General features: G+C 40.7%; 1 protein-coding gene across 1 annotated transcript in view; it reads right to left on the bottom strand.

Moving 5' to 3' along the window:
• Nucleotides 1-25,912, bottom strand: part of LOC120026149 (E3 ubiquitin-protein ligase rnf213-alpha-like) — a 102,222-nt gene extending 76,310 nt beyond the window's left edge. Inside the window, exons 1-19 of the mRNA XM_038970969.1 lie at nucleotides 25,360-25,912; nucleotides 25,085-25,207; nucleotides 24,763-24,914; nucleotides 24,600-24,621; nucleotides 16,015-16,151; nucleotides 15,091-15,261; nucleotides 13,051-13,235; nucleotides 11,947-12,197; nucleotides 11,487-11,746; nucleotides 8,126-8,318; nucleotides 5,174-5,290; nucleotides 4,953-5,075; nucleotides 3,985-4,159; nucleotides 3,712-3,885; nucleotides 3,228-3,380; nucleotides 2,524-3,107; nucleotides 1,029-1,188; nucleotides 502-719; nucleotides 263-400 (exon numbers count right to left, since the gene is read on the bottom strand). Of these exons, the coding sequence (XP_038826897.1) occupies nucleotides 263-400; nucleotides 502-719; nucleotides 1,029-1,188; nucleotides 2,524-3,107; nucleotides 3,228-3,380; nucleotides 3,712-3,885; nucleotides 3,985-4,159; nucleotides 4,953-5,075; nucleotides 5,174-5,290; nucleotides 8,126-8,318; nucleotides 11,487-11,746; nucleotides 11,947-12,197; nucleotides 13,051-13,235; nucleotides 15,091-15,261; nucleotides 16,015-16,151; nucleotides 24,600-24,621; nucleotides 24,763-24,914; nucleotides 25,085-25,207; nucleotides 25,360-25,755 (3,732 nt within the window). The 5' untranslated portion in view covers nucleotides 25,756-25,912. The remainder of the gene's footprint in view (nucleotides 1-262; nucleotides 401-501; nucleotides 720-1,028; nucleotides 1,189-2,523; nucleotides 3,108-3,227; nucleotides 3,381-3,711; nucleotides 3,886-3,984; nucleotides 4,160-4,952; nucleotides 5,076-5,173; nucleotides 5,291-8,125; nucleotides 8,319-11,486; nucleotides 11,747-11,946; nucleotides 12,198-13,050; nucleotides 13,236-15,090; nucleotides 15,262-16,014; nucleotides 16,152-24,599; nucleotides 24,622-24,762; nucleotides 24,915-25,084; nucleotides 25,208-25,359) is intronic.
• Nucleotides 25,913-26,360: the final 448 nt, after the last annotated feature.

Raw genomic sequence — 26,360 nt, 5'->3', positions numbered from 1 at the left:
TGTGAAACTTAAATTACACAACAACACAGTCTGCAGGACTAGAACCCCTTGTGGTACAACAACATATAGGGTGTACAACACTTTGCCCGTCTGATAGCAGGTAGTTCCTAATACTTCACATGGTAATGGCATCATGCAATGGCCTCCATCTCACGCACGTTGTTTAAGATAGAACCTAAATCACATTGCAGATCTGATTTTTTTTTTGTTGTTGACGAAAATGTTATCCATACAGTATATATTACATGGTAATATTGTCTACCTTCTTTTGGTTCTGTGCACTGATGGTGTAGATGCCCTTTTTGTTGATGGCGGTTGCTAAGGAGATGGAGGACAGCTCCACAGACCCGTGGAAATCCTTCACAGTTTTCAACCACTCCAAGTGTCGTGCTGTGTCATGCTTCAAACAGAGAATTAAGTGTCGGACATTGACTGCTTCATTCAAAACGGATTATTAAAACGGTCGTTTTTTTTATTTTTAATGTTAAATGTTCATCTCACCAGCTTTTTTGGGAGGTTGGAATCATTATCCAATGTTCTCCAGAGCTTCTTCATCACCTCTTTAACGGTCTGAAAACCAGAATCTTGCTTCAGTTCGAAGAGCAGTGAGGAGTATCCGTGAACGGCGTCGTGGAAACAGGCCACACGGTCCACATCAAGATCATTCTCCCCGGCAGAGATGGAGGCCAGGTCAACAAACACTTTCAGCTCATTGATATCTGTAAAAAAATATTTATAATCAATGCAGATTTATTTTACAGATTTTTATGTATTAAAGCAGCGTTTCCTAAACTCAGTCCTCTGGACCTCAAGCAGTGCACGTTTTTTTGTTTGTTGTTGCACTAAACAGCTGATTCAAAATGATCAAAACTCGATGATTAGTTGATTATTTGAATCAGCTGTGTAGTGCTAGGCCAAAAACCCAAAACGGTCACCCCTTGGGATCCAGTGACCCTAGTTCAAGATGGCCGCACGTTAGGAAACTCTGTATTAGAGTAACGAAAATGTTTAACCATAAGCCTCTTTACCTTTCAGGGCCTCTTTAACCCAGATGACAAAATCTTTTGCGTGGCCAAGTTCCAAGAGGCATAGTCTGCGAGGCTCTGTGACGTCCACCAGATCTGTCTTGGCCTGCATTAGGTCATTGTCAATCCGATCAAGGTGCTCTTCATTCAAATCTGTACTCATCTGAGAACAGAAGAAGAAAAAACCCTGAGAAATGTACCTGGATCCATTGTTGTTCAGTTACCACTGGTTTATGTTGTGGTGTACAACTACTAAAAGCAATTAAATAAAAGTGAATGCAGCAAACGGTTAGATTAAAAGTCAAAATAATCACTTTATACACACTTAATCCTAGCTTGACTTGACAAATAAACACCCGGCAAAAAAAATTATATTCCACGGCTAAGAAGAAATTCAAACCCCCAAAAAAGTACCTAAATACTGTACGTACAATATCCATTCACAAAACCCACTTTACTTGTGAAATTGTTAGGTTACTTGTTAGATATTACTGCATGGTCGGAACTAGAAGCACAAGCATTTCGCCACACTCGCATTAACATCTGCTAACCGTGTGTATGTGACAAATCACATTTGGTTTGACTTTATATTCATTGGCATCAATGTTAGCTACAAACGACTTTACTATCTACACAAACCAAAGACCAATGTGGACAGAGGAGGCAGATTAATTTAGCTAGCTAGCATTCATTTACTTTTGACAAGCTCTGTCATGTTTTTTGCCACATTTGGTTTGTGGTGCAGGAGCCATATGAATCACCTCGGTCTAGACAGCTACAATGTTGCCAAGAGGTGAAACTGAACGTCAAACATTACCACATGTTCCCTCTGATCTGCTGTTTCAAAGGTTAATTAAAAAATAATTTTAAAAAACGTAATTGGCATTGTTAAAATAGATTTTTGTAACCTAGATAACTAGTTCGCTAGCTAGCTTCAGTGGATGTTCACAGAATCTTTTTTATTATTTAACCTTTATTTAACTAGGCAAGTTAGTGAAGAACCAAATTCTTATTTACAGTAACGGCCTACCCTGGCCAAACCCAGACGTCGCTGGGCCAATTGTGCGCCGCCCTATGGGACTCTCAATCACGGCCAAATGTGATGCAGCCTGGATTTGAACCAGGGACTGCTGCGCCACTCGGGAGTAAGGAGACAATGAATTATTTCAATTGAATACTTTTCTACTGGCAAATGTGTGCGTTAGTATTGTTTTCTGTGGCAACAGCCATGGTGTACGCGTTATATAACTCAGGGCTCTGTTGAGTCCTGCGGAACGAACCCACTACATGCTAGGTCAGCCCCTCCGCTGCGTGTCGGGGTGCGCTTCTCATCAAGGGTTATTTACCCAGGACTCCCCCTGCCCTCGTTGATTATCCCTTATTTCACGCTTAGGAGTAAATCTATTTCACTATGGGTTTTGAGTAAAATCATGCAAAAACAAAAAATGGGAGTTTCACAAAAATTTAGACAATTTAAATTCAGAAATCAGCTCCTTACAATGTCTAGCAGTGTCTGTAGGGCCTTGAAGTCGCCTTGAAGATTTAGGGTCTCCTTGACCTTCATAATAACTTGAGCAGACTTCACAGCCAAGTGAAGGCCATGGTACTGCTCAATCTGCTGGACCCTTTCCTTGATCCAGTGTTTGTTATCTGACTTGTTAAGTCTGCACATAATGTCCAAATCCATTGCCAGCTTTTCATATTTGCCCTTGTAGTCATTGAAGAGGATATCAACCTTTTTAAGCTTGAGACTGCCATTCTTCAGGCCTTCGTAGTTCTTCTTGTATTTAGTGTAGCAAGGTCTAAAAATACCATTGGTTACCTCCTTTGGTGTTACCAAGGAATCAAATTCAGAAGCAAAGTCTTTGGTCTGTTTCTCCCACAACATCTTGAATATGTGGCTGTCTCCAAACATGTGCCAAACATCTGCCATCTCTCGCATGCTCTGATCAAGATCAAAGTACGTAACCACACCATGCATTCCAGAGGAGGGCTGGTCAAACGGGTGAACCTTCATGAACTGGTCCAAGGTCATGTCCTCAATGTTGGTCAGTTGTCTCTCTTCCATGTCCCCAAAATGAACTGCAAATGGCACATAAAAACAGTAAAAAATATGTTGCTATTACAATCAGATTCTCCCAGTCACACACACACACACACACACACACACACACCCACACACACACACACACACACACACACCTGTGATGTGTTCGTTTAGTTTGCGGCTCATGGTGAGCAAGATGTCCACCAGCTCCTTCTCATGGCTGACAGCTCTAGCCTCCTCAGACCTCAGATTGAGGAGCGTCTCCACGGAGGCACGGCTCTTGCACTTCTCATTCAAAGATAGACAATCTGCATTGAGATCCAAACAAGCATATCACAGCCGTTAATGTCATTATAACTTACCCATTTCCTCATGAGCAGAAAAACAGAGCTGATCACAAGCCTTAAAAATATATATATTTTTTTATTTAACTAGGCAAGTCAGTTAAGAATAAATTCTTATTTACAATGACGGCCGAACAGGGAACAGTGGGTTAACTGCCTTGTTCAGGGGGCAGAATGACACATTTTTACCTTGTCGGCTCGGGGATTCGATCCAGCAACCTTTCAGTTACTGGCCCAACGCTCTAACCACTAGGCTACCTGCCGCCCCCAGATAGAACACACAACCTTCCATTACCTATCGCCATCAGCTCTGTGAAAGTATCTGTCTTTCCTAAGATGTCGTTGAGCAGTTTGATCTTGATGCTTCCGTCGATCAGCCGGTTACAAATGACTTTGAAGGATGAGATTGCTTCAGTAATTTTGACCGTGGCCTCTTTAGAGAGTTGCTCGATCAGCTTGTCATCAGCATCTAAAACGACACGCAAAGAACGACACACGGTACATTTTAAGTGTTTGAATGGATGAAGTGTTTTGAGCTACACGACGCTTAATAGAAAAGCGTAAGTACCATGTAGTTCAAATATATTCTTGGCTGCAGTCCAAGTCATGAGGTGTTGGAAGACCACCTCGTCCTTGTTTCCATGGTTATCACTTGGCCAGGTTTTCTGGATTATGGCTGTGATGAGTTTCCCAAACTTCCTGTTAATCTGAAACCTCTCAAAGAGTTTCCCCTCTGATTTACTCTGTGTGAGAAAAATCATTCAAAATTACATTAGTTTAAGATTATTTTCCATTTGTAATGCAGCACGTGCATATGCCTACACTCATTCAAGTAACTGCCAAAATAAAAGACCCCCCCCCCCCCAACATAGTGTTTAATAGGGTGTTGGGCCACCACCAACCGCCAGAACAGCTTCAAAGCACTTGGCATAGATTCTACAAGTGTCTGGAACTCTATTGGAGGAATGTGACACCATTCTTCCTCGAGAAATTCCACCATTTGGTGTTTTGTTGATGGTGGAAAACGCTGTCTCAGGCCCCACTTCAAAATCTCTCATAAGTGTTAAGTTTGGGGTTGCGACCTGAAGACTGAGACGGCCATGGCATATGATTTACATCGTTTTCATGCTCAACAAACCATTCATTGACCCCCTCGTGCCCTGTGGATGGGGGCGTTGTCATCCTGGAAGAGACCACTCCCATCAGGATCGAGATGATTCCCCATAGGCTGAAAGTAGATCACTCAGAATGGCTGTGTATTTATTGGCATTTACCTTGGCCTCTAAGGGGTTGAGTGGAGCTAAACCATGCCAGGAAAATGCACTCCACAACAGAGCCGCCAGAAAACCTAATTTACTCAAGTGTTTCCATTATTTTGGCAGTTACCTGTATTTATTACCAACAAAAAGTATTCCTGTAAGCATTAGGCCCCAACAAACATTTTAAACACATTTTTCCTGTTCATTTAAAAAGTGGATGCGGAAATATGAGGATTTAAAAAGGTTTCCATTTGGACTACTTGAGGAGTACTCATACCTGGCACAACGAGGGGACAGCTTCAAGAGCACATTTCTCAATACTACAAGTCACATTAGGATGACAGTTATCCAGTTCCTCCATCTTGGAGCAGTATATCTCTATTTGATCCAGAGAGGAGATCTGAAAACGTGTTTTTAACAAATCAAAACATTTCCACCGGACACAAATAATAATAAGAGAGTTAAAAATCAATGCTCTTTGTAGCAGTTCCACCACACCTGTTTAAGTTTGCCCTCTAAATCCGTACAGAAAGTTTGTCTCCATTTCTTGGTGAAATCCACATTTACAAAACTGAGAGAGATGATGCTATTCCACATCTGTGAATCATAACCAATAAGGAGAGCAGGTGGTTAACAAATTAACGTACAATAATACTTTTTAAATTTAATAAAAAAACTGCTATAAGACAACATACGGCATTAATGAATCTGACATTAACTATCTATTTATATATTTATTTAGCATGTACGATACATTATGAAACTTGTGGTGTATGACCCCTTTATAATGTCTTATAAGAGAAATCCTGACTAAATAGCAGCTGTTTTGAGTCAGTTATAATATAATATAAAAGGCTCATACATGCATACAATGTTTTGTCATACCCGTGGTGGCTGACAGCCAATCAGCATTCAGGGCTCGAACCACCCAGTTTATAATATTTTTTTTTTATGATATTATTACATGCGATGTAACACAGCCATGTAAACATAACATGGACACACCTGCATGCAAGTAAAAGGTTACCGCATTAACAATGTAGCTTAAATGTACATTGTAGCTTAAATGTAGCTTAAAAAATGCGTGGCCCATAATATGTGCAATTAAAAAGTTAAGTAATTCCCTCACCTTGATCTCTGAGGTATCGCGTAACTTGTCTTTGAAGGTCGTGCTGATCCAGGATCTGACGATGTCGATTGACTCAGACAACAGCCTCTGATTCTTTGAACGGATAGTGTCTTCTCCCGCGTCACATGTCTTAAAAAAAATGACATTTTCAAAATTACTTTTTTTTTTTTAAGTTAGAAAATTAATCGTTTAAAAAAATCTTAAATCACATATATATCTCTGAAAATGATTGCATGACTCGTGCAATCGTCTGAGGGATCACAGATATCAGGTTAGGATTTTACTCTTAGGAAATACAGAACCCACAAGGATTAGTTCAAAACAAGTAAATCACATCCATTTGTTTATAAAAAGTGATAAGAAAATGTAATTAAGATTTCGATATTTGATCGATTGTATGGTATCCTTGTATACAAGCCACCAATAAATATGACAACCAGGTTACATGAACAACCCCCCCCCCCCCCCTGTGCTTCTAGTACATGTCAAACCAAATCTATTATTATTGTGATTATTATTATTTGACCATGCTGGTCATTTATGAACATTTGAACATCTTGGCCATGTTCTGTTATAATCTCCACCCGGCACAGCCAGAAGAGGACTGGCCACCCCTCATAGCCTGGTTCCTCTCTAGGTTTCTTCCTAGGTTTTAGCCTTTCTAGGGAGTTTTTCCTAGCCACCGTGCACCTACACCTGCATTGCTTGCTGTTTGGGGTTTTAGGCTGGGTTTCTGTACAGCACTTTGTGACATCAGCTGATGTAAGAAGGGCTTTATAAATACATTTGATTTGAATTTGATTTATTAATCTATAGTCTACATAAAGTCTGGTAATTATTGTTTGGCAGTAGGAAATCTAATGGCTGTGCCCGAAATCTGACTTGCCTACTACTACATTACACTACAGTACATACTTACTGTTCAGTAAAAACGAATGCAGTAAGCAGCACATAACAACCCACTGGCATCCTGAGAATTCCTCATCTAATGCAGAACTGTGTCGATTCCCACCATTCGTACATTTTGGGTACAGCGTGTCCCCCTTATCTCATTATTTGATTATCAGCTGTTGTTAAACATGTGAATCTGGAAAAAGACGATCGTCTTTTTAGTGTGCAGCGAATTCTACTAGATGCAAAGCCGAAATGAATATGACATTCTGGCATTTAAAGCATACAAAACTTTCTGTTTTCGCTTACCTAAAATGCATACTTTAGAACACTAGTATGAGTATTCGGACACGGCCATCCCATTAAATCTAATACTAGGAACTAGTATGATTTTAAAGACACTGGTGCCAATGGTTTAGGTTTAAAGACACTGGTTCCATTACCTCAGAGTCAAGACTGCTGAGGATATATATCCTAGTATTTATTTAAGCAATAAGCTCCTGAGGGGGTGTGGTATATGGACAATATACCACAGCTAAGGGCTGTTCTTAGGCACAACACAGCGCAGAGTGCATGGACACAGCCCTTAGCCCGTGGTATATTGGCCATATATCACAAACCCCCGAGGTGCCTTATTGCTATTATAAACTGGTTACCAACGTAAATTAGAGCAGTACAAATGTTTTGTCATACCCGTGGTATACGGTCTGATATACCACGACTGTCAGCCAATCAGCATTCAGGACTGGAACCACCCAGTTTATAATATATATTTTTAATGATATTATTACATACGATGTCACACAGCCATGTAAACATAACATGGACACTGCCTGACATTAGGTTCTTCAACAAGTGAATTGTTCAAAATCATTCTAATACCGGACAGTATATTGCCAGCATTGCTTTATATATCGTTGTTGTGAAAGAGAACGGTCAGGTCATCAGGTTGTTTTTGTCACAGAGAATGTGTTCTCCATAACCTTCCTGATTAAATAATGGTAACAGTAATATAATTTCTACATACCTTGGACTGGGAAAAGTTTGACACTGAGACTAACAAGCTCACACAGTCTACAGGGACGGCTGTGAATTTTGAGGATCGGCCTCCATTGCATATCTTCTTAAGCAGTTCCACTGTTGTTGCCAAGCACTCACTCCCATAACCATCATTGAAACAACTGCAAAAAAAAAAAAATATGTATAGTTTTCAACTGTCATCAAAGAAACAAAACGGACAATATTGAAACAAACTCATTAGACATGTCAAATCACCTGTACTTTTGCTCTTTAAGATGCTTTTGAATATGTGAAAGAGTGGCAGTGAAATTCTGTAAGGCATGAAAATAACATTTAAGTTAGTACCATTCTTGGTGCGTTACCTTAGTACAATAGAATGTCTTCAACTCACAGTAGTGATTTTAACTCACCCTGTTGTTGCTGCTGGATACACTCACAGGAGCCTTCACGGTAAAAACAACAAGCATGTCCAGGAGCTCAACTCTGACGATGGAGCTGAACTCTGCCAGATCGTCTACGGTCAGTAGACACATCCAGGATCGGCTCGCTAGTCTGTCCATCTCCACTAGATGTCCATTGGCTTTAATGAGATTCAACATTGTTCTAAAAATGGAGGAGTTTTAAGGGTTATTAGTAACGTCCACCCCCCAAAAGAAAAACATGTAAGAGGACTAAACTAAGCTAAAAGTAAAATATTCACTTTTATCTGGTGATATAGTCACCAGGGTTGGGGCTAATTCCATTTCAATTCAGTGAATTCACTAGGCCTAAACAGATTCTAATTCAAATTTTCCTCAATGCTTTTATATGAGATTTTTTTTTTTTTTATGAGAATTTCAGTTGGACACTGAATTCACCGAATTGAAATGGAACAGACCCCAACCCCGATAGTCACAAATATTTGCCTACGTGAAACGGGAGAGAAATATGGTACCTGCTGTCCTTGCTGGTGTTGGTCACTTTTTGCAGACCTGCCCAAGTATTTTGCAGACCTGCCCAAGTCTTGCAACTTGGTGTAATTGTGACAGGGATTGGTTCAAATGGTTTTGAGGAACCTTTGAGGAGATGGAGCATGGGAATCACTAGAATCCCCTCCTCCTTCGCAATGTCTATCAGTTTCTCCAACAGATCTGGCAATCTGTTTAGGAGAGAAGTAATGTCACCAACAGATCTGGCAATCTGTTTAGGAGAGAAGTAATGTCACCAACAGATCTGGCAATCTGTTTAGGAGAGAAGTAATGTCACCAACAGATCTGGCAATCTGTTTAGGAGAGAAGTAATGTCACCAACAGATCTGGCAATCTGTTTAGGAGAGAAGTAATGTCTATGTGATGCTTAAAGACATTTATGCCTAGACTACATGTTGAAGCCAATTACAACAATGTGGACTAGAAACACGCCAAACCTATTTAGCATGATGCTATTTAAAAATTAGCCTATCAATTCACACTGGACTAGGACGAGAATAATCCTTACCCTCCAGCCAATCAAAGACTGTCAATAATCTACACATTTTGAGACAACGGCAAGCAGTATTAAACAGTATTAAGCAATAGGGAACAATAGGGAACGTTGATTGGTCAGTGAGTGGTCAAGCTCTCATCACACCTACAACTTATGATTGGTCAGTGAGTAGTCAAGCCCTCATCACACCTACAACTTATGATTGGTCAGTGAGTAGTCAAGCCCTCATCACACCTACAACTTATTTATTCATCAAAAACCTTTTCATGCCACCGGCAGCTATTCCGCCCATGATTCTCACTGTGGAAATATCTCAAATATATCTGACACTCCTGGACTTGAATCGCTAACCCCAGTATCAAAGGGAAACATAACAAATAAAACACTACCGTTCAAAAGTTTGGGGTCACTTAGAAACGTCCTTGTTTTTGAAAGAAAAGCACATTTTTTTGGTCCACTAAAATAACATCAAATTGATCAGAAATACAGTGTAGACATTGTTAATGTTGTAAATGACTATTGTAGCTGGAAACGTCAGATTTGTTCATGGAATATCTAGATAGGCGTACAGAGGCCCATTATCAGCAACCATCACTCCTGTGTTCCAATGGCACGTGGTGTTAGCTAATCCAAGTTTATCATTTTAAAAAGGTTAATTGATCATTAGAAAGCCCTTTTGCAATTATGTTAGCGCAGCTGGAAACGGTGGTTCTGATTGAAAGAAGCAATAAAACTGTCCTTTTTAGACTAGTTGAGTATCTGGAGGATCAGCATTTATGGGTTCGATTACAGGCTCAAAATGGCCAGAAACAAAGACCTTCTTGTGAAACTCGGCAGTCTATTCTTGTTCTGAGAAATGAAGGCTATTCCATGCGAGAAATTGCCAAGAAACTGAAGATCTGTTGTGTACTACTAAGCTGTGTACTACTCCCTTCAGAGAACAGCGCAAACTGGCTCGAACCAGAATAGAAAGAGGAGTGGGAGGCCCCAGTGCACAAATGAGCAAGAGGACAAGTACAGTAGAGTGTCTAGTTTGAGAAACAGACGCCTCATAAGTCCTCAACTGGCAGCTTCGTTAAATAGTACCCGCAAAACACCAGTCTCAACGTCAACAGTGAAGAGGCGATTCCGGGATGTTGGCCTTCTAGGCAGAGTTGCAAAGAAAAAGCCATATCTCAGACTGGCCAATAAAAAGAAAAGATTAAGATGGGCAAAAGAACACAGACACTGGACAGAGGAACTCTGCCTAGAAGGCCAGCATCCCAGAAAGTAATCAGACCCCTTGACTTGTTACACATTTTGTAGCCTTATTCAAAAATGGATTTAATAGTTTTCCCCCCCTCATCAATGTACACACAATAGTGCATTGTGTCCCACCACACTGCAATCTACACACTGCATTGTGTCCCGCCACCCACCACCCGTCAACCCCTCTTTTTACGCTACTGCTACTCTCTGTTCATCATATATGCATAGTCACTTTAACCATACCTACATGTACATACTACCTCAATCAGCCTGACTAACCAGTGTCTGTATGTAGCCTCGCTATTTATGTAGCCTCGCTACTGTATATAGCCTCGCTACTGTATATAGCCTCGCTACTGTATATAGCCTCTCTACTGTATGTAGCATCACTACTGTATATAGCCTCTCTACTGTATATAGCCTCTACTGTATATAGCCTCTACTGTATATAGCCTCTCTACTGTATATAGCCTCGCTACTGTTATTTTTCACTGTCTTTTTACTGTTGTTTTTATTTCTTTACTTACCTACTGTTCATGTAATACCTTTTTTGCACTATTGGTTAGAGCCTGTAAGTAAGCATTTCACTGTAAGGTGTGTAGACCTGTTGTATTCGGCGCACGTCACAAATAAACTTTGATTTGGAATAACCCATAATGACAAGGAAAAACTGGTTTTTAGAAACGTTTGGAAATGTATAAAATTAAAAAATTACATTTACATCAGTATTCAGACCCTTTGCTATGAGACTCGAAAATTGAGCTCAGGTGCATCCTGTTTCCATTGATCATCCTTGAGATGTTTCTACAACTTGATTGGAGTCGTGTTTCTCAATGAGTTGAAAGCATGTGAATGCATCCAACTTAACAACTGGTATTTACCACCTTTCCATTTGGTTATGAATGCAGCATTAAACCAACAGCCTTTCTGGTCCGTCCGCCTCTATATAACCTGTAGGGAAATGCAACTGCCACTGAGTTATTGAATTGTATGTGAAGCATCCCATCTTTGGTTTAGGCCAATAGCTGAGAAACTGTCATGTTAAAACAATGTACTCACTTTTTGAGAAGTACGACGGGTTGTGTAAAATCTGTCCAATACTGCAGGAACTCGTCTTTAGGCAGGTTGGGCAGGCAGAGAGCAAAGCATAGACCAGCAATTTCTGCTTTGTCTAGTGGGATCTCATAATGTTTACACATATACAGTACGATCACAGCGGCCTTCATTTGGTCCTGAATAGTGGGACTCTTTCCCTCTCCCTTCTTCACCAGCTGAGGAAGCACACTCTCCAGAATGAACTGTTTCAGCAGCTTTTGAACCTTGGAGTAAAACAGAATGTTAGAAGACTGTTTAAGACATTTGTAAACGGCAATGCATTTCTTTCTCATCTATTTAATCACTGTAAAACAGCATATATTTTTCTATGAATAATTTGGCATAACGTCTATGCATTATCGCTGGTCTATGCATTATCTGAATGCCATTATGTTTATTTAACAATTATTTTAAAATAACTCACATCTTTATTTGTTTCTTGTTTTTTCATATTCTTGTTGGTGCCTGCATACAATGACGGTTTCCTGTAAATCTGTTCAAATTGAATCAGTCGTTTCATGAAACAGTTGAGTTGAATGTCATTCCAGCTGTGAAGGAGTTCAAAAATAGTCTGAAGCATTATCTTCCCTGCGATTTCTCTGCCTTGGATTATTCTTTTGGACACATCCTTGGATGGCGAGGCACAGATAATGTCATCATACTGATGCCAAGCCCCTGTGGTGGGGTGGAGGAGGGGTTTGGTGGAGGAGGGGAGGGGTGGAGGAGGGGGGAGGAGGGGAGGGGTGGAGGAGGGGTGTGGTGGAGGAGGGGGGAGGAGGGGAGGGGTGGAGGAGGGGTGTGGTGGAGGAGGGGGGAGGAGGGGAGGGGTGGAGGAGGGGTGTGGTGGAGGAGGGGGGAGGAGGGGAGGGGTGGAGGAGGGGTGTGGTGGAGGAGGGGTGTGGTGGAGGAGGGGTGGACACAAAAAAAAGATGCCACTTTAGCCGGTTTATGTGATGTTCTTGGCAAAGCAGGAAAGAAACATTTTGACAGCACAAATAATTTGATATTTTGCTAAAAAAATAAATAAAAAAGGAATACTATGCACTTGATTCAAAACTAATTTCAACTTGGTTTACAGTCGAGTTTGACCTAAAATAGTTGATTTAGATAATTTTTTTTGTAAGTTTGAAGCTTATGCGTATGAGTGGGATTTTGTTCTTTACGCACAATCTCTGCTCTACCTGTTCAGCTGCCCAAAGAACAGGCTACTCTGGCGATGTTCAGTGATGAATGGAGAATGGTGCTTGCTTAATAAAGTCAGATCAAGCTGAATCTACAGGGCATTCAGAAAGTATTCAGACCCCTTGACTTTATCCACATTTTGTTATGTTACAACCTTATTTTAAAATTGATTAAATTGTTTGTTTTTCCCTCATCAATCGTCACACAATACCCCATAATGACAAAGCTAAAAAAAAGTGTTTCTAAAATGGGATGAGCATCACCCAAAAGCTGTCATCTCATGTGTTCCAATTAAATGCATCCATCGCAATTAAAAACAGTTGTAGAAATTCTACAAAACTCCTACCTTCCTCATCGAGTAGTTTGGTCTTTACAGAAAGACTTCTTCTTCTGGGGGGATGTGTAGAATCACTGTACTCATACTCATACGTTGCCTTTTTGGAACTGTAGACAAGATATTGGTATGGTATGGACACAGCTTGGTCAGTGACCAGGATTCCTTCGACTAAGAATCCATGTACTCCCAGTTCCCTGCAGAGATTGTAAGTAAACATGTAAAAACATAAGAAAACTTTAAAATAATTTTTGATTAACCTGATGTATTTTCCGATGTGTGCCACCCTGATTACCCTAGAAAGGTGTCACGCCCTGACCTTAGAGAGCCTTTTTATGTCTCTATTTGGTTTGGTCAGGGTGTGATTTGGGGTGGGCATTCTATGTTTTATTTTCTATGTTTTTTGTATTTCTATGTTTTGGCCGGGTAGGGTTCTCAATCAGGGACAGCTGTCTATCGTTGTCTCTGATTGAGAACCATACTTAGGTATCCCTTTTTCCCACCTGTCTTTGTGGGAGGTTAACTTTGTTTGTGGCACTTAGCCTTAAGCTTCACGGTTGTTTGGTATTGTTTATTGTTTAGTCGGCGTCATCACCTAATAAAACGGAATATGTACGCTCACCACGCGGTACCTTGGTCCTCTTCATTCAACGGCCGTGACAAAAGGGCAGTCCACAGGTCAGGAGTAACGACACTGAACGCCCTGTTGCCTCAGTTTCAACGCAGACCCGAGGCAGCGAGTGTTGGAGAAATACGGGTTCAATATAGCTAGGTTTCCATTAACTTGTCCAGGGATTGTTTTGCCGACATTTAGAACGTTTGCATAGAAAATAGATTTACTTCTCACTGGGCAAAAACTGGTTGAATCAACACGACATTTCAACAACAACAAAAATTCCATGTGATGACATTGAATCAACGTAGAAAACAGATTGGATTTGCTAAAAAGTCATCAATGTTAAGGGAATTTGATCTACTTCACTCAACCTAAATCCAATGAATTCACGTTAGTTGACAACTCAACCGAATGTAAATCAAAGCTAGACGTTGACCTGACGTCTGTGCCACGCTGCGTTTCCATCGAACTGTCGCGTTGATAAAAACAGCTGGACGTAATGAGTCACACCATAAAAAATAAATGTTTTCACCAAAACCTAGAACGTCGAACAAAGATGCGGTTGAAAGTGTTTCCATTATCCAATTAAGCAAATGGAGCCTTAACAAATAGGTGAGCAGGCTGTCACCTATATTTATCATGTGACAGGTAGCCCGCAATAGCCAGCATGGATAGAATTGAATAATATTTGCCATATTCTAACAATACTCATGTGCCAACTTTTAGCCACGTCCGTGCCATGGTTAAACTTTACACTCCTATAGATCTGAAACAATTGGGATGGTGAAACTTTACACTCCTATAGATCTGAAACAATTGGGATGGTGAAACTTGCAACCAGAGTTTCACCAAGCAAGGTGAGCAATTCAGAAATTCAAGACAATCGTTGTCCTGCAAAGAAACACAATTTTTATAGCTAAAAAAATATATAGCTAAAAAAAAAAATGATTTTGCGAGCAGTAGACCTTTAGAATTTAAATGTGGAGCGGATTGTTCTATAGTTACATGATGACATCACTTGCCCCGCTGTACCTTCAAAAATGATTCGTCAATCAACATTTATTTGAAAAACACCATAATGTGTCGCTGAAAAGAAAGTTAAGACAAAAGAAAAACCCACCCGTCGAACAGATCAAATGTGTTGATCTTTAGAAGATTTCTCGTACATCTGCCGTTTCTATTACACACGTCAAAAATGTTTTTTTGGGGCCGACATTGCGTGTGGAATAAACCCGGGTCAATGGAAACCTGACTACTTCTATTTAGTTTGTGGCTTTAAAACATAACAAGGGTTATAACGTTAGGATGTGTTACATCATTCTTTATGTAGAATGACATTACTTATAGGATTACTTTTTATGGCAACACACAAATGGGACAAACCACTAAATTCCGGGTTGAACATACAGTAGACATACACGTGAACCAAAACCCACTTTGTCACGGTTAGCTCAACTGCATTGGATTCCCAGCTCCCCGTTTCCTCCCCTGCCCATATGAAAAGGCGATCCTCATTCTGGTCAAGATTGAAGTCCTTTGAGAGGATTGCGTGGAAATATATTTTAAGTCTCTCTTTAGCCGACACCTGTGAATTCCCTGTGGCTGTCCTGAAATGAAAAGAAACAATAATCAGATGAGTATTGTCTAAACCTGGGGTCTTACAACTCTGTTCCTGGAGCACTACCCTCCTGTAACGTTTTGGTCCAACTCCAGTTGTAACTGGGGTACAGGTGCATCAAAGCTGGGACAGAGTTTGAAAAACAGCTTCTATCTCAAGGCCAACCAGACTGTTCAATAGTCATCACTAACTCAGAGAGACTACTGCCAACACAGACCCAATCACTGGACTCTAATGAATAGATCACGAGTCACTTTAAAACAATGCCACTTTAAATAATGCCACTTTAATAATGTTTACATATCTTTTATTACTCATATCGTATGTGTATACTGTGTTTTATTGCACCTTGCCTATGCCACTCGGCCATTGCTCATATTTATATGTACATATTTTCATTCACCCCTTTAGATTTGTGTGTATAAGGTAGTTGTTGGGGAATTGTTAGATTACTTGTTAGATATTACAGCACTGTCGGAACTAGAAGCACAAGCATTTCGCTACACTTTAACATCTGCTAACCATGTGTATGTGACCAATAACATTTGATTTGATCTAACTTGGTTCAACCAGCTAATTATTAGAATCAGGTGTGCTAAATTTGGGTTGGAGTGAAAAACCTAGAAGATGGTTGGAGAGTCTAAACATATGCAGGTATGCAGGATTTGTATTGGGGAAGGGGATTTAAATAACCATGAGCACTGAATGACATCTGTTTAGCAGAACGTTTTGGAATGGATACCTTTTTGGAGGTGGACAAGGATACTTTTCTTCCATAGTTCCAGAGTTATCACTTTTCGTGTCTCCTTTCCTTTGGTCAGACTGGTCGACCTCCATGGCATCCTCCTGTAGGCTAACACTGGAGGGGATGCTGCCTGTCTGTTAAACAAGTCATACAAAACACCTGTTAACGCTTAGCTGTCCCTCAAATGAAAATGACCAAATAGACCTCTCATTATAACTTTTATTGGGTCCATTAGTTTCAATTGCTCAAACAGCAAATCCTTTTAACCCTTTACACTCATTGGAATTGGCCAATATGGATATGATATATATATAATGATATGGATAGGGCTAAATTGAAATGTTTCTTACAGAAGAAATATGAAGATCATATGCGTAGCATGGTAGAAATTGAAAGTGAACAGTTTGTGGATTATGGGAAAATGATTAGACCAAAGTTAAGGACACAACAACAGTTCACCTGACACAAGACTGAATCGTTACACTGTTGATTTTATGTGCGTTTTATATTTACTGTACTTTTTGCCACATTTGTCGATAACGAAACCAGAAAATACTCTGGATACATTGGGACATGATAAATGTGGGGTAGGTGCAACATAAGACACATGACAAGGGTTTGAGTGAGAGGACTAAACTAGTGTTTCCAAGTGGCCACACACCTCTCCAAAGTGGGCACAGTTCCTAAGTCATTTCAATGAGTTTATATGACTCAAAGAAGACTGTTCAACTATAAGGTGGTTATTTGAGCTCTCCTAGCTGTGCCGTTGAGGAGCTACAGCAAGCACACTTCCAGTTGTTTTGATCACAACTCTGCAACCCCGTCATCACACAATTAGGGGAAGGCAATTTGGAGGCGAATAGAGAAGGCTATAGGGAGGGGTATTTTGAAAACACATAAGTGGAAAGTGGGACCCCCTCCAAACAGCTAACTTCCTGCATTTAAACACATTTTACCATAAGGCAGAGAAATATTTTCAGTTTTATAATGATATTCTACACATTTTGTCATGAGTCAGAACATTTTGCATTTTTAAAGCGAATGTCCTACAATTCTACAAATTTTGCAATGGGGCAGAGAGAAACATTTGCTGTTTTATAGATAATCTGATGCTATTCTTCACATTTTGTCATGAGGATGAGAGAAAATATTGCAGTTTTAAAGTAACTGTCCACTGAAAATGTCACTTTTAAAAGTTAATATTCTGTTAACTCATACCCAAATAATGTTTGACTCATCCTATATGTATGTTGCCAAATCATAAATTGGAGGAAAATGTTCTCAAACAGACTAGTTCAAATGGTCCCATGCTTCGTAAACAACAGGTGCAGACTAACAGTGAAATGCTTACTATTATATTTTTAATGACCAGTATGCGCCCACACCCTTCTGTTGTTGGGGTATGCCCACACCATTCCGACACAGAAAATATGCTTTTTTTAACAGACTAAATTATTTATTTTTTTGTAAGGAAAACTATTTCACTCATATTGTAATTAATTCTAGGTCATATATACTGTACCTGTCAAAAGTTTGGACACACCTACTCATTCAAGGGTTTTTCCTTTCTTTCTTTTTTTTTACTATTTTCTACATTGTAGAATAATAGTGAAGACATCAAAACTATGAAATAACACATATGGAATCATGTAGTAACCAAAAAAGTGTTAAACAAATCAAAATCTATTTAATATTTGAGATTCTTCAAAGTAGCCACCCTTTGCCTTGATGACAGCTTTGCACACTCTTGGCATTCTCTCAACCAGCTTCATGAGGTAGTCACCTGGAGTGCATTTCAATTAACAGGTGTGCCTTATTAAAAGTTCATTTGTGGAATTTCTTTCCTTCTTAATGTGTTTGAGCCAATCAGCTGTGTTGTGACAAGGTAGGAGTGGTGTACAGAAGATGGCCCTATTTGGTAAAAGACCAAGTCTATATTTTAGCAAGAACAGCTCAAATAAGCAAAGAGAAATGACAGTCCATCATTACTTTAAGACATGAAGGTAAGTCAATCCAGAACATTTCAAGAACTTTGAAAGTTTCTTCAAGTGGAACTCAGATCTGGGAAATATACGATGTGCGATTTCAGTGCGTTCAAGACAACCTGGAATTCTGGGGGGAAAAATTACTCCGACTAGGAAAATTTGTTTTGAACGTTCATCCCAACTCAGAATTCCAAGTCGGGAACGGGGGCCTCTTTCTAGAGCTCTGACTTTCCGATCGGAAGATCACTGACGTTGTGATTTGACCTCACTTTTGTTTTTGTTCCCAGTTGTATTGAAAGCACCATTAGCTAACGAACTAGCTACGACGGTCGCGGCATGCATGACCAGAATGAAACAGATGAACCACCAAAAGCACACCCCATTTCTCTTTAAAAGTTCAGAAAGACGAGGAGTTGGACCGTTTTTCGTGCCCAAAGTCGACCATTAAACAGTCGCTTATAGATTAGGGTGACCAGACGTCCCCGTTAGCCGGGGACAGTCCCCGTTTTTGGTGGCCTGTCCCCGGCTGGAGCTGTCCCCAGAAATGTCCCCGTTTTTAACTGTGCGTTAAAAACAGACCGCAAAGTGAAATATTTTACTTGGCAAGAAAGACCGGGCAGCAGAGCCTACCGGTTGACGTCTCAACCGCGTTGTGCTTGTTTTGTCCAGCAGAGGGGGCTGCTCGCTATAGCAGCGTCATTCACTCTTCTTCTACTAACTACCTGCTCGCTACAGCAGCTCCATTCACTCTTCTTCTTCTACCAACTACTTGCTCGCGATAGTTTTGGAGAAAACTGCTGTAGAAAGCTCGGCCAGAAGCTAGCAAGTGTCAAGTGAATCCACATCATCACCACAAACGTCTTTTCAAGCCAGGTTACAATCGTTTGAGATACTAGCTAGTGATATTATAATGTCACAATTTATTATATTAGATAGATGATCTGCTCTATAAGGTTTTAAATAGGTTATGGTAGCTAACGTTAGCTATGTAGACTAAGTTAGCTAGCTACTGTTATGGTAGCTAGGTTAAGAAATGTTCACATGTAAATATGAAGTGGACGGGCGATTCTGAAAATGATTATATTAATGCACAATTAATTCGGAGAATATTTTTGTAGATTACAATTTTAATGGTTTGGCATTATAATAAGTAGTGTGAAAATATATTTAGAAATGTTCATGGATAACATTAGCAGTGGAGAGGAAGGAGAGGAGGAAGACTGGATAGGAAGAAGAGTGAAGGAGACAGAGGAGGAAAGGTAAAGATATGGTTACAGAGCCTGCCAATTTATTATTCCAAACAATGTTTTTAAGATAAAATACAAAAATGAGGCAAACAATGGGAATCTGTTAACCAAAGTATTTTATCTAATAGTGTGCTATTTATTAATACAGATTGGAGAGGAAGGAGAAGGAAAAATTAAGGGAGTAAAAAGAGTGAAGCAAGGAGAGTGTAGAAGAGTGAGGTGGAAAGGAAGAGAAGGAAAGGAAGACGAGTGAAGAAAAGAGGAGGAGAAAAAGTTAGAGTAAGGAGAGTGACACAAGGAGAGTGAAGAAGAAGACAGGAGATACAATGACTCTTTCCAAGAAACGTAAATGCGCTTTTTATGAAAAACATGATGAGAGAATGTCCATTTATACGCTCAGGTCAAGACGATAGAATGGTTCACCGCACCCTTTGTAATTCCTCTCTTTCAATTGGCAGCCGGAGAAGAACGGCAGTGGTAGAACATCAGCAGATGAAAAAGCATAAAGCCTCTCTGATTGGCCGTGTTGGTATGCCCTCTGTCACCACATTCTTCAAGAAGGTAGAGCCTTCCCAAGAAGAATATGATTTAGCTGTGCAGGAGGGTGTCTTTGCATACCACACTATGCGACACAATCATAGTTACAGATCTATGGACTGCACAGCACAACTGACACGGAAGCTTTATGAGCCGAAGTTTACAAGTGCTAGGACAAAATGTGACGCCACAGTGAGTAACGTGTTAGCAACATGGACAACTACTTTGGTAACACAGGACCTAGACCAGGTTGAATTTGTGTCCCTGTCCATTGATGCGTCCAATCATGGACATGTGAAGCTACTGCCAATAGTAGTCAGATATTGTAAGATATATGGTGGCAACACATCTGTGGAAACAAAACTGCTTGATTTTGTTGAATTGAAAGGAGAAACAGCAGAGGAGATTGCAGCTGAGGTCCTGGTGGTCATCTAAAAATGTAACCTGGAAAACATTCTCTGCCGACAACAAATACCAACTTTAGAGGACTGAAGAGGCTGGGGAGGGTCAATGTCCATACCAAAGTTAAAAATGCTCTGCAGCGGGAGGTGATTGGCTTAGGTTGTCCTGCCCACATCATTCATAACACGGCCAGAACAGCTTTGGATATGATGTTGAGTACCTGCTCACAAAGATATTTGGATATGTTCATATTTTCACCGTCAGAGTAGAAAGACTGAAGGGCTTTTGTGAGTTTGTTGGCCAGGAGTACCATAACATTTTAGGACACAGTAATGTTCGCTGGATGTCCACAGCTGGATGTCCATGCTCCCTGCTCTAGAAAGAGTGCTGAAAAAGTATGTGCCATTGAAATCCTTTTATTTCTGAAGACAAATGCCCTGTTGTCCTGCGAACAATGTTTGAAGATCCACTGACTGAACTTTGGCTGGCCTTTGTCCGTGGAAACTTGACCGTATTCAGTGACACGATCAAGATGCTTGGAGGCCAGGACCGCTGTGCTGTGGAGTCCGCTGCAATTCTGAGAAACGTTGAGGCAAAATTAACTGCAAGACGTGATGAGAACTTCATTCCAGTTTTGGTCAGAGGACTTCTGAGAGAGCTAGAGGGAAATGGAGCCATGTCTAAAGAGAGCTTTCTCAAAACATCCCAATCATTCTTCACTACGGCTGTGAACTACTTGCAAGCATGGGGAAAGCACACAGATCATCTAAAATATTTACATTGTCTCCTTTTAAAAAGGCAACCTCAGCGTGAAGAGATCCAGAAGGCAGCAGGCAAACTGCAGGATAAATGCCCCAATGTGACCATCAATGAGGATACATTATGTGACGAGGTTACTGGCCTGCAAGAGTTCCTAAAGGGGGGATCGCTTGAAGAATGGAAAACATCTGAGACACCGTTTAGCCAGAGATGGAGCACGGTGGTTACCCACTTCAAAGAGAATGACATCCCACACACTAACCTGGCTAGATTAGCGTCTGTTGTCATGTGTTTACCTGGAAGTAATGCACCAGTCGAGAGAGTGTTCTCCCAAATGAATGATCTATGGACAGCAGCAAGAAATAGGTTCACTGTTCCTACCATCAAGGCCATGCTTATTGTGAAGACAAACTTCAACCTCCCCTGCCAGGAGTTCATAGAGAAGCTGGCCAAAGACAGAGCAATCCTGAATAAAATACATTTTTCTGAGAAATATACAGAGGAGGTTGGTATAAGTATATTATGTAGTTACCAATCTCATCAGCGTCTTATTTCTTTATTATGTTGTTAACTATTTCACATAGACTATTGTCTGACAGGAGTGGCCAAAAGGGTGTCTAGCATCCCCAATGGCGCTACACGTGTGGAGAGGATATGGTCAGCTGGTCAGCTCTCCAGGCACCATTACATGAGCCTGAAACCACAGATGACCAAACTCGTGTTTCTTTAAAAAAATAAAATATGAATTTCATTCTAAGTAAGTCACAGCCTAAACGCACAATTTATAAACTATAATGATTCAATACAATGAAATGTTGTCTAAATGCTGAGTGCTTTTATGTCCCTACCAGCCTATTGTGTCACACTAGCAAATTTGTCACAACACATTTCTTTGTAGGCTATAGCCTTGAATTAATTGAAATAATATAGCTAAATAATTCATTATCGGTTCCATCTTAGGCTCCCTGTTTGGCTCCTGACCTATTTAGAGTGCATTCGGAAAGTATTCAGACCCCTTCCCTTTTCCAAGTTACATTACTGCCTCATTCTCTAAAATGTATTACATTTTTTTTTTTTTTTTTGCAAATGTATTAAAAATAAAAAACTGAAATTACTTATTTACATAAGTATTCAGACCCTTTGCTATGAGACTCGAAATGGAGCTCAGGTGCATCCTGTTTCCATTGATCATCCTTGAGATGTTTCTACAACTTGATTGGAGTCCACCTGTGGTAAATTCAATTGACTGGACATGATTTGGAAAGGCACACACCTGTCTATATAAGGTCCCACAGTTGACAGTGCATGTCAGAGCAAAAACCAAGCCATGAGATCGAAGGAATTGTCCGTAGAGCTCCGAGACAGGATTGTGTTGAGGCAGAGAGCTGGGGAAGGTTACCAAAACATTTCTGCAGCATTGAAGGTCCTCAAGAACACAGTGGCCTCCATCATTCTTAAATGGAAGAAGTTTGGAACCACCAAGACTTCACCTAGAGCTGGCCGCCAAACTGAGAAATCGGTGGAGAAGGGCCTTGGGTCAGGGAGGTGACCAAGTACCCAATGGTTTCTCTGACCGAGCTCCAGAGTTTCTCTGTGGAGATGGGAGAAACTTCCAGAAGGACAACCATCTCTGCAGCACTCCACCAATCAGGCCTTTATGGTAGAGTGGCCAGATGGAAGCCACTCCTCAGTAAAAAGCATGACAGCCTGCTTAGAGTTTGCCAAAAGGCACCTAAAGGATCCTCAGATCATGAGAAACAAGATTCTCTGGTCTGATGAAACCAAGATTGAACTCTTTGGCCTGAATGCCAAGGGTCACATCTGGAGGAAACCTGTCACCATCCCTACGGTGAAGGATGGTGGTGGCAGCATCATGCTGTGGGAGTGTTTTTCAGCGGCAGAGACTGGGAGGATGGATGCACAAGTCTCCGAATGTCCTTGAGTGGCCCAGCCAGAGCCCGGACTTGAACCCGCTCTAACATCTCTGCAGAGACCTGAAAATAGCTGTGCAGCGACGCTCCCCATCCAACCTGACAGAGCTTGAGAGGATCTACATAGAAAAATGGGAGAAACTCCCCAAATACAGGTGTGCCAAGCTTGCAGCGTCACACCCAAGAAGACTCGAGGCTGTAATCGCTGCCAAAGGTGCTTCAACAAAGTACAGAGTAAAGGGTCTGAATACTTATGTATTGTAAAAAAATCTAAAAACCTGTTTTTGCTTTGTGATTATGAGTTATGGTGTGTAGATTGATGAGGATTTATTTATTTTTTAATTAATTTTAGAATAAAGCTGTAACGTAACAAAATGTGGAAAAAGTCAAAGGGTCTGAATACTTTCCGAATACACTGTATATGCTGTTTAATAGGACATGTAGCCTATTTGAAATTGTTCGCTTCTTACATTCACCTCTCCATTATTATTCAAATACTTTTCATTCAAATCCATATGGTTTGGTTTCAATAAATATAAACCAATTGGTAGGTCCAGGTAGTACCAAAAATAGATGGGTGTTGGTTAAATTGCGATTTTAATGAATGGAACGAATTTGGAGCTGCAGTTTTTTTCCCCCTGTGATCCTGTAAGCAGTGAGTGGTTTTTAGCAGAGCAGCAGGAAAGGACATGGAGCGCCGGAGCTCCATGAGCGATGAGCGGGATTTCCAACCGCTCAACTCCGCTCACATGCTCTGCTACGGAGACAGGCAGTGATGTGGAGCTCAGTGGTGAGGCTTTGGCAGACTGCAATGCATGCAGGAGGAAGCAGAGGAGACAGAGAGAGGGAGGAAGCAAGCAGAAAGAGGTTTGTACAGTGGTTCCCAAACATGGGGTGGGTCCCCTAAAAGAACCTGTACTATACTTATCAAAGAAATTAGGAACTTAAAAAAATATGTTTCAATATGAACACCTCCACAGGACCTATCTTCCCTATAGGCTGACATTAAAATATAACTATTGTATGTTTCAATATGAACACCTCCACAGGACCCATCTTCCCTATAGGCTGACATTAAAATATAACTATTGTATGTTTCAATATGAACACCTCCACAGGACCTATCTTCCCTATAGGCTGACATTAAAATATAACTATTGTATGTTTCAATATGAACACGTCCACAGGACCTATCTTCCCTATAGGCTGACATTAAAATATAACTATTGTATGTTTCAATATGAACACCTCCACAGGGCCTATCTTCCCTATAGGCTGACATTAAAATATAACTATTGTATGTTTCAATATGAACACCTCCACAGGGCCTATCTTCCCTATAGGCTGACATTAAAATGCAAACAATACAGTTATAAAAATGTCCTACATTTTTTGTTTTGCTACTGATGCTACATGTCAGTGTGGATCATTTCTAATATTTCCCCCATTTCAGGTGTATAACATTACAATTGTACAGCTAATAGATCGACTGTGTTTTTTGTAGATCGGCTGTGTTTTTTGTAGATTGGCTGTGTTTCTACAAAAAACACAGCCGATCGACTGATGAACCTACAGCATCCTTACGAACTGCACTAAAACCCTAGTTACGGCCCTGCAGCCACTGCGATCCAGTTTAGGTGCTTATCAGTGCCCAAATCTGCCATTTTCAACCCGCCTACGGGTACCAGTGTAAAGGGTTAAAAATCAAGAAGCTACGATACCTCTGATCCAACCATGGCTGTGCTGGAATTGGAACAAAGAAAAAACAAAATTCAGATGAATATTGTCTTAAGATGAAGTGAGCAGGAATTGTCTTGGTTAAGGTCATTTAAAAATAAGTATGAGTATTGAGTGACTTCTGACTAGAAGAAAATGTTGGGATACCTTTCAGCCGGACTTTCAGAGGCATCACTTGTGTTGTCCCTCTTAAAATCTGGACTAGTTGGTGAAAGGGAGGAATCTTCTTTCCCATGGGCAGACTGCTCAACCTCCATAGGCTCGGAGTGTCGGTCCCCACTGGCACCTCCGCCCTCCGTCTGTTCAGTAAAGTAAAACATGTAATACACATTAACACTTAACTGCCCCTCAAAATGAAACAAAATGGCCAAATAGATCCCCCAATTCTTATGACAAATTGTATTGGATCCATCAGTTTAAAATTGTTCAAACAGCAAAATCCTCTTTAACATTCAAGTAGCTACGATACCTCAGATCCAATTATTGTGTTGTCCTTTGGTTCCATCTTAAAATCTGGACTAGTTGGTGAAGACTGCTCAATCTCCATAGGCTCCACTTCCGGTGGGTCAACACTGGAACCTATGGTCTCGGTCTGTTCAGTGAAGTAAATTTAAACAAATTTAACACTCAAATACCTCAACAAGAAACCAAAACGGCCACAGATGGCCCTCACTATATAACTGAAAATGACATATTTTTACTTGATCAAACAAAATCCTCTTTAAATCATAAAAGCTACGATACCTTTTGAGAACCAAAACAGATATCCTTAACAACAGCAGTAGTTTGCGCAGAGTCCTGGTCTTGTAGGTCGGGTTGCCTATTCTGGTTCACAATCTGGTCTTCAGCATTCTTGTCCAAAGTTGCCATATTTCTCTTGCTTTTAGTTTTTTTAGCATCAGCCTTTTGACCAGCGATCTTTGTTCCTTCCTCTGAAAGGGACTGATGAGAGGAGCTGGAGAACTTGTCCCCTGAGTCTGGTATAACGGCAATAGTGCCATTTGGAGCTGACTTGAATGTCTGTTTCGTAGGCGATTGAAGAACATTACTCTGCCCAATGTGCTTGTCACCTTGCTCCACTGTCAACTGTGTCTCTGCCATGGCCTCTGACAAGGTTTGTGGACTTATGTTGTCAGACATGTTTAAAGATGATCTGACTGTACAGGCTCATTCATCAGTTAATCAAGCAGCGTAGACACATGATGAAGTTGCTGAGCGGTTTCATCCTGTTTACGAGGGTTCATCAGAACCAAAGATGCAGGCTTCTTTCCCACGTTTCTTCTTTTGGTCCTCTGGCTCTTTTTATCTGATAGAGCTAAAGAAAATAAGAGTACACAACATGTAAAGTTATGACTATAACTACTGTTCACTGAAGGAAATAGGTACGACACACTATGGGGGAGTCGCAACCCTTGCTAGTTGTCTGAAGAACCTTTCAATCACGCCGGACAAGGACAAAGAAACTGCGCTTCAAAAGGTGATAAAATCAAGGGGTGCAGCCTCATTCCCCCAAGGACTCTCCACCATACTGAACACTACTAACCTACCCCAAACCGTAAAAAAAAAATGTTTTCTCCCCAATCTCCAATTGGTAGTTAGTCTTGTCCTATTGCTGCAACTCCCGTACGGATTCAGGAGAAGCAAAGGCGAGAGCCATGCGTTCTCCAAAACACAATGCTGCCAAGCACTGCTTCTTGACACACTTCTCGCTTAACCCGGAAGCCAGCCGCACCAATGTGTCGGAG

This window comes from Salvelinus namaycush, chromosome 31 (assembly GCF_016432855.1).
Source record: "Salvelinus namaycush isolate Seneca chromosome 31, SaNama_1.0, whole genome shotgun sequence".
Lineage (NCBI taxonomy): Eukaryota > Metazoa > Chordata > Actinopteri > Salmoniformes > Salmonidae > Salvelinus > Salvelinus namaycush.
Note: the sequence above shows the minus strand (reverse complement) of the source record. Positions and strands in the feature narration are given on the sequence as shown.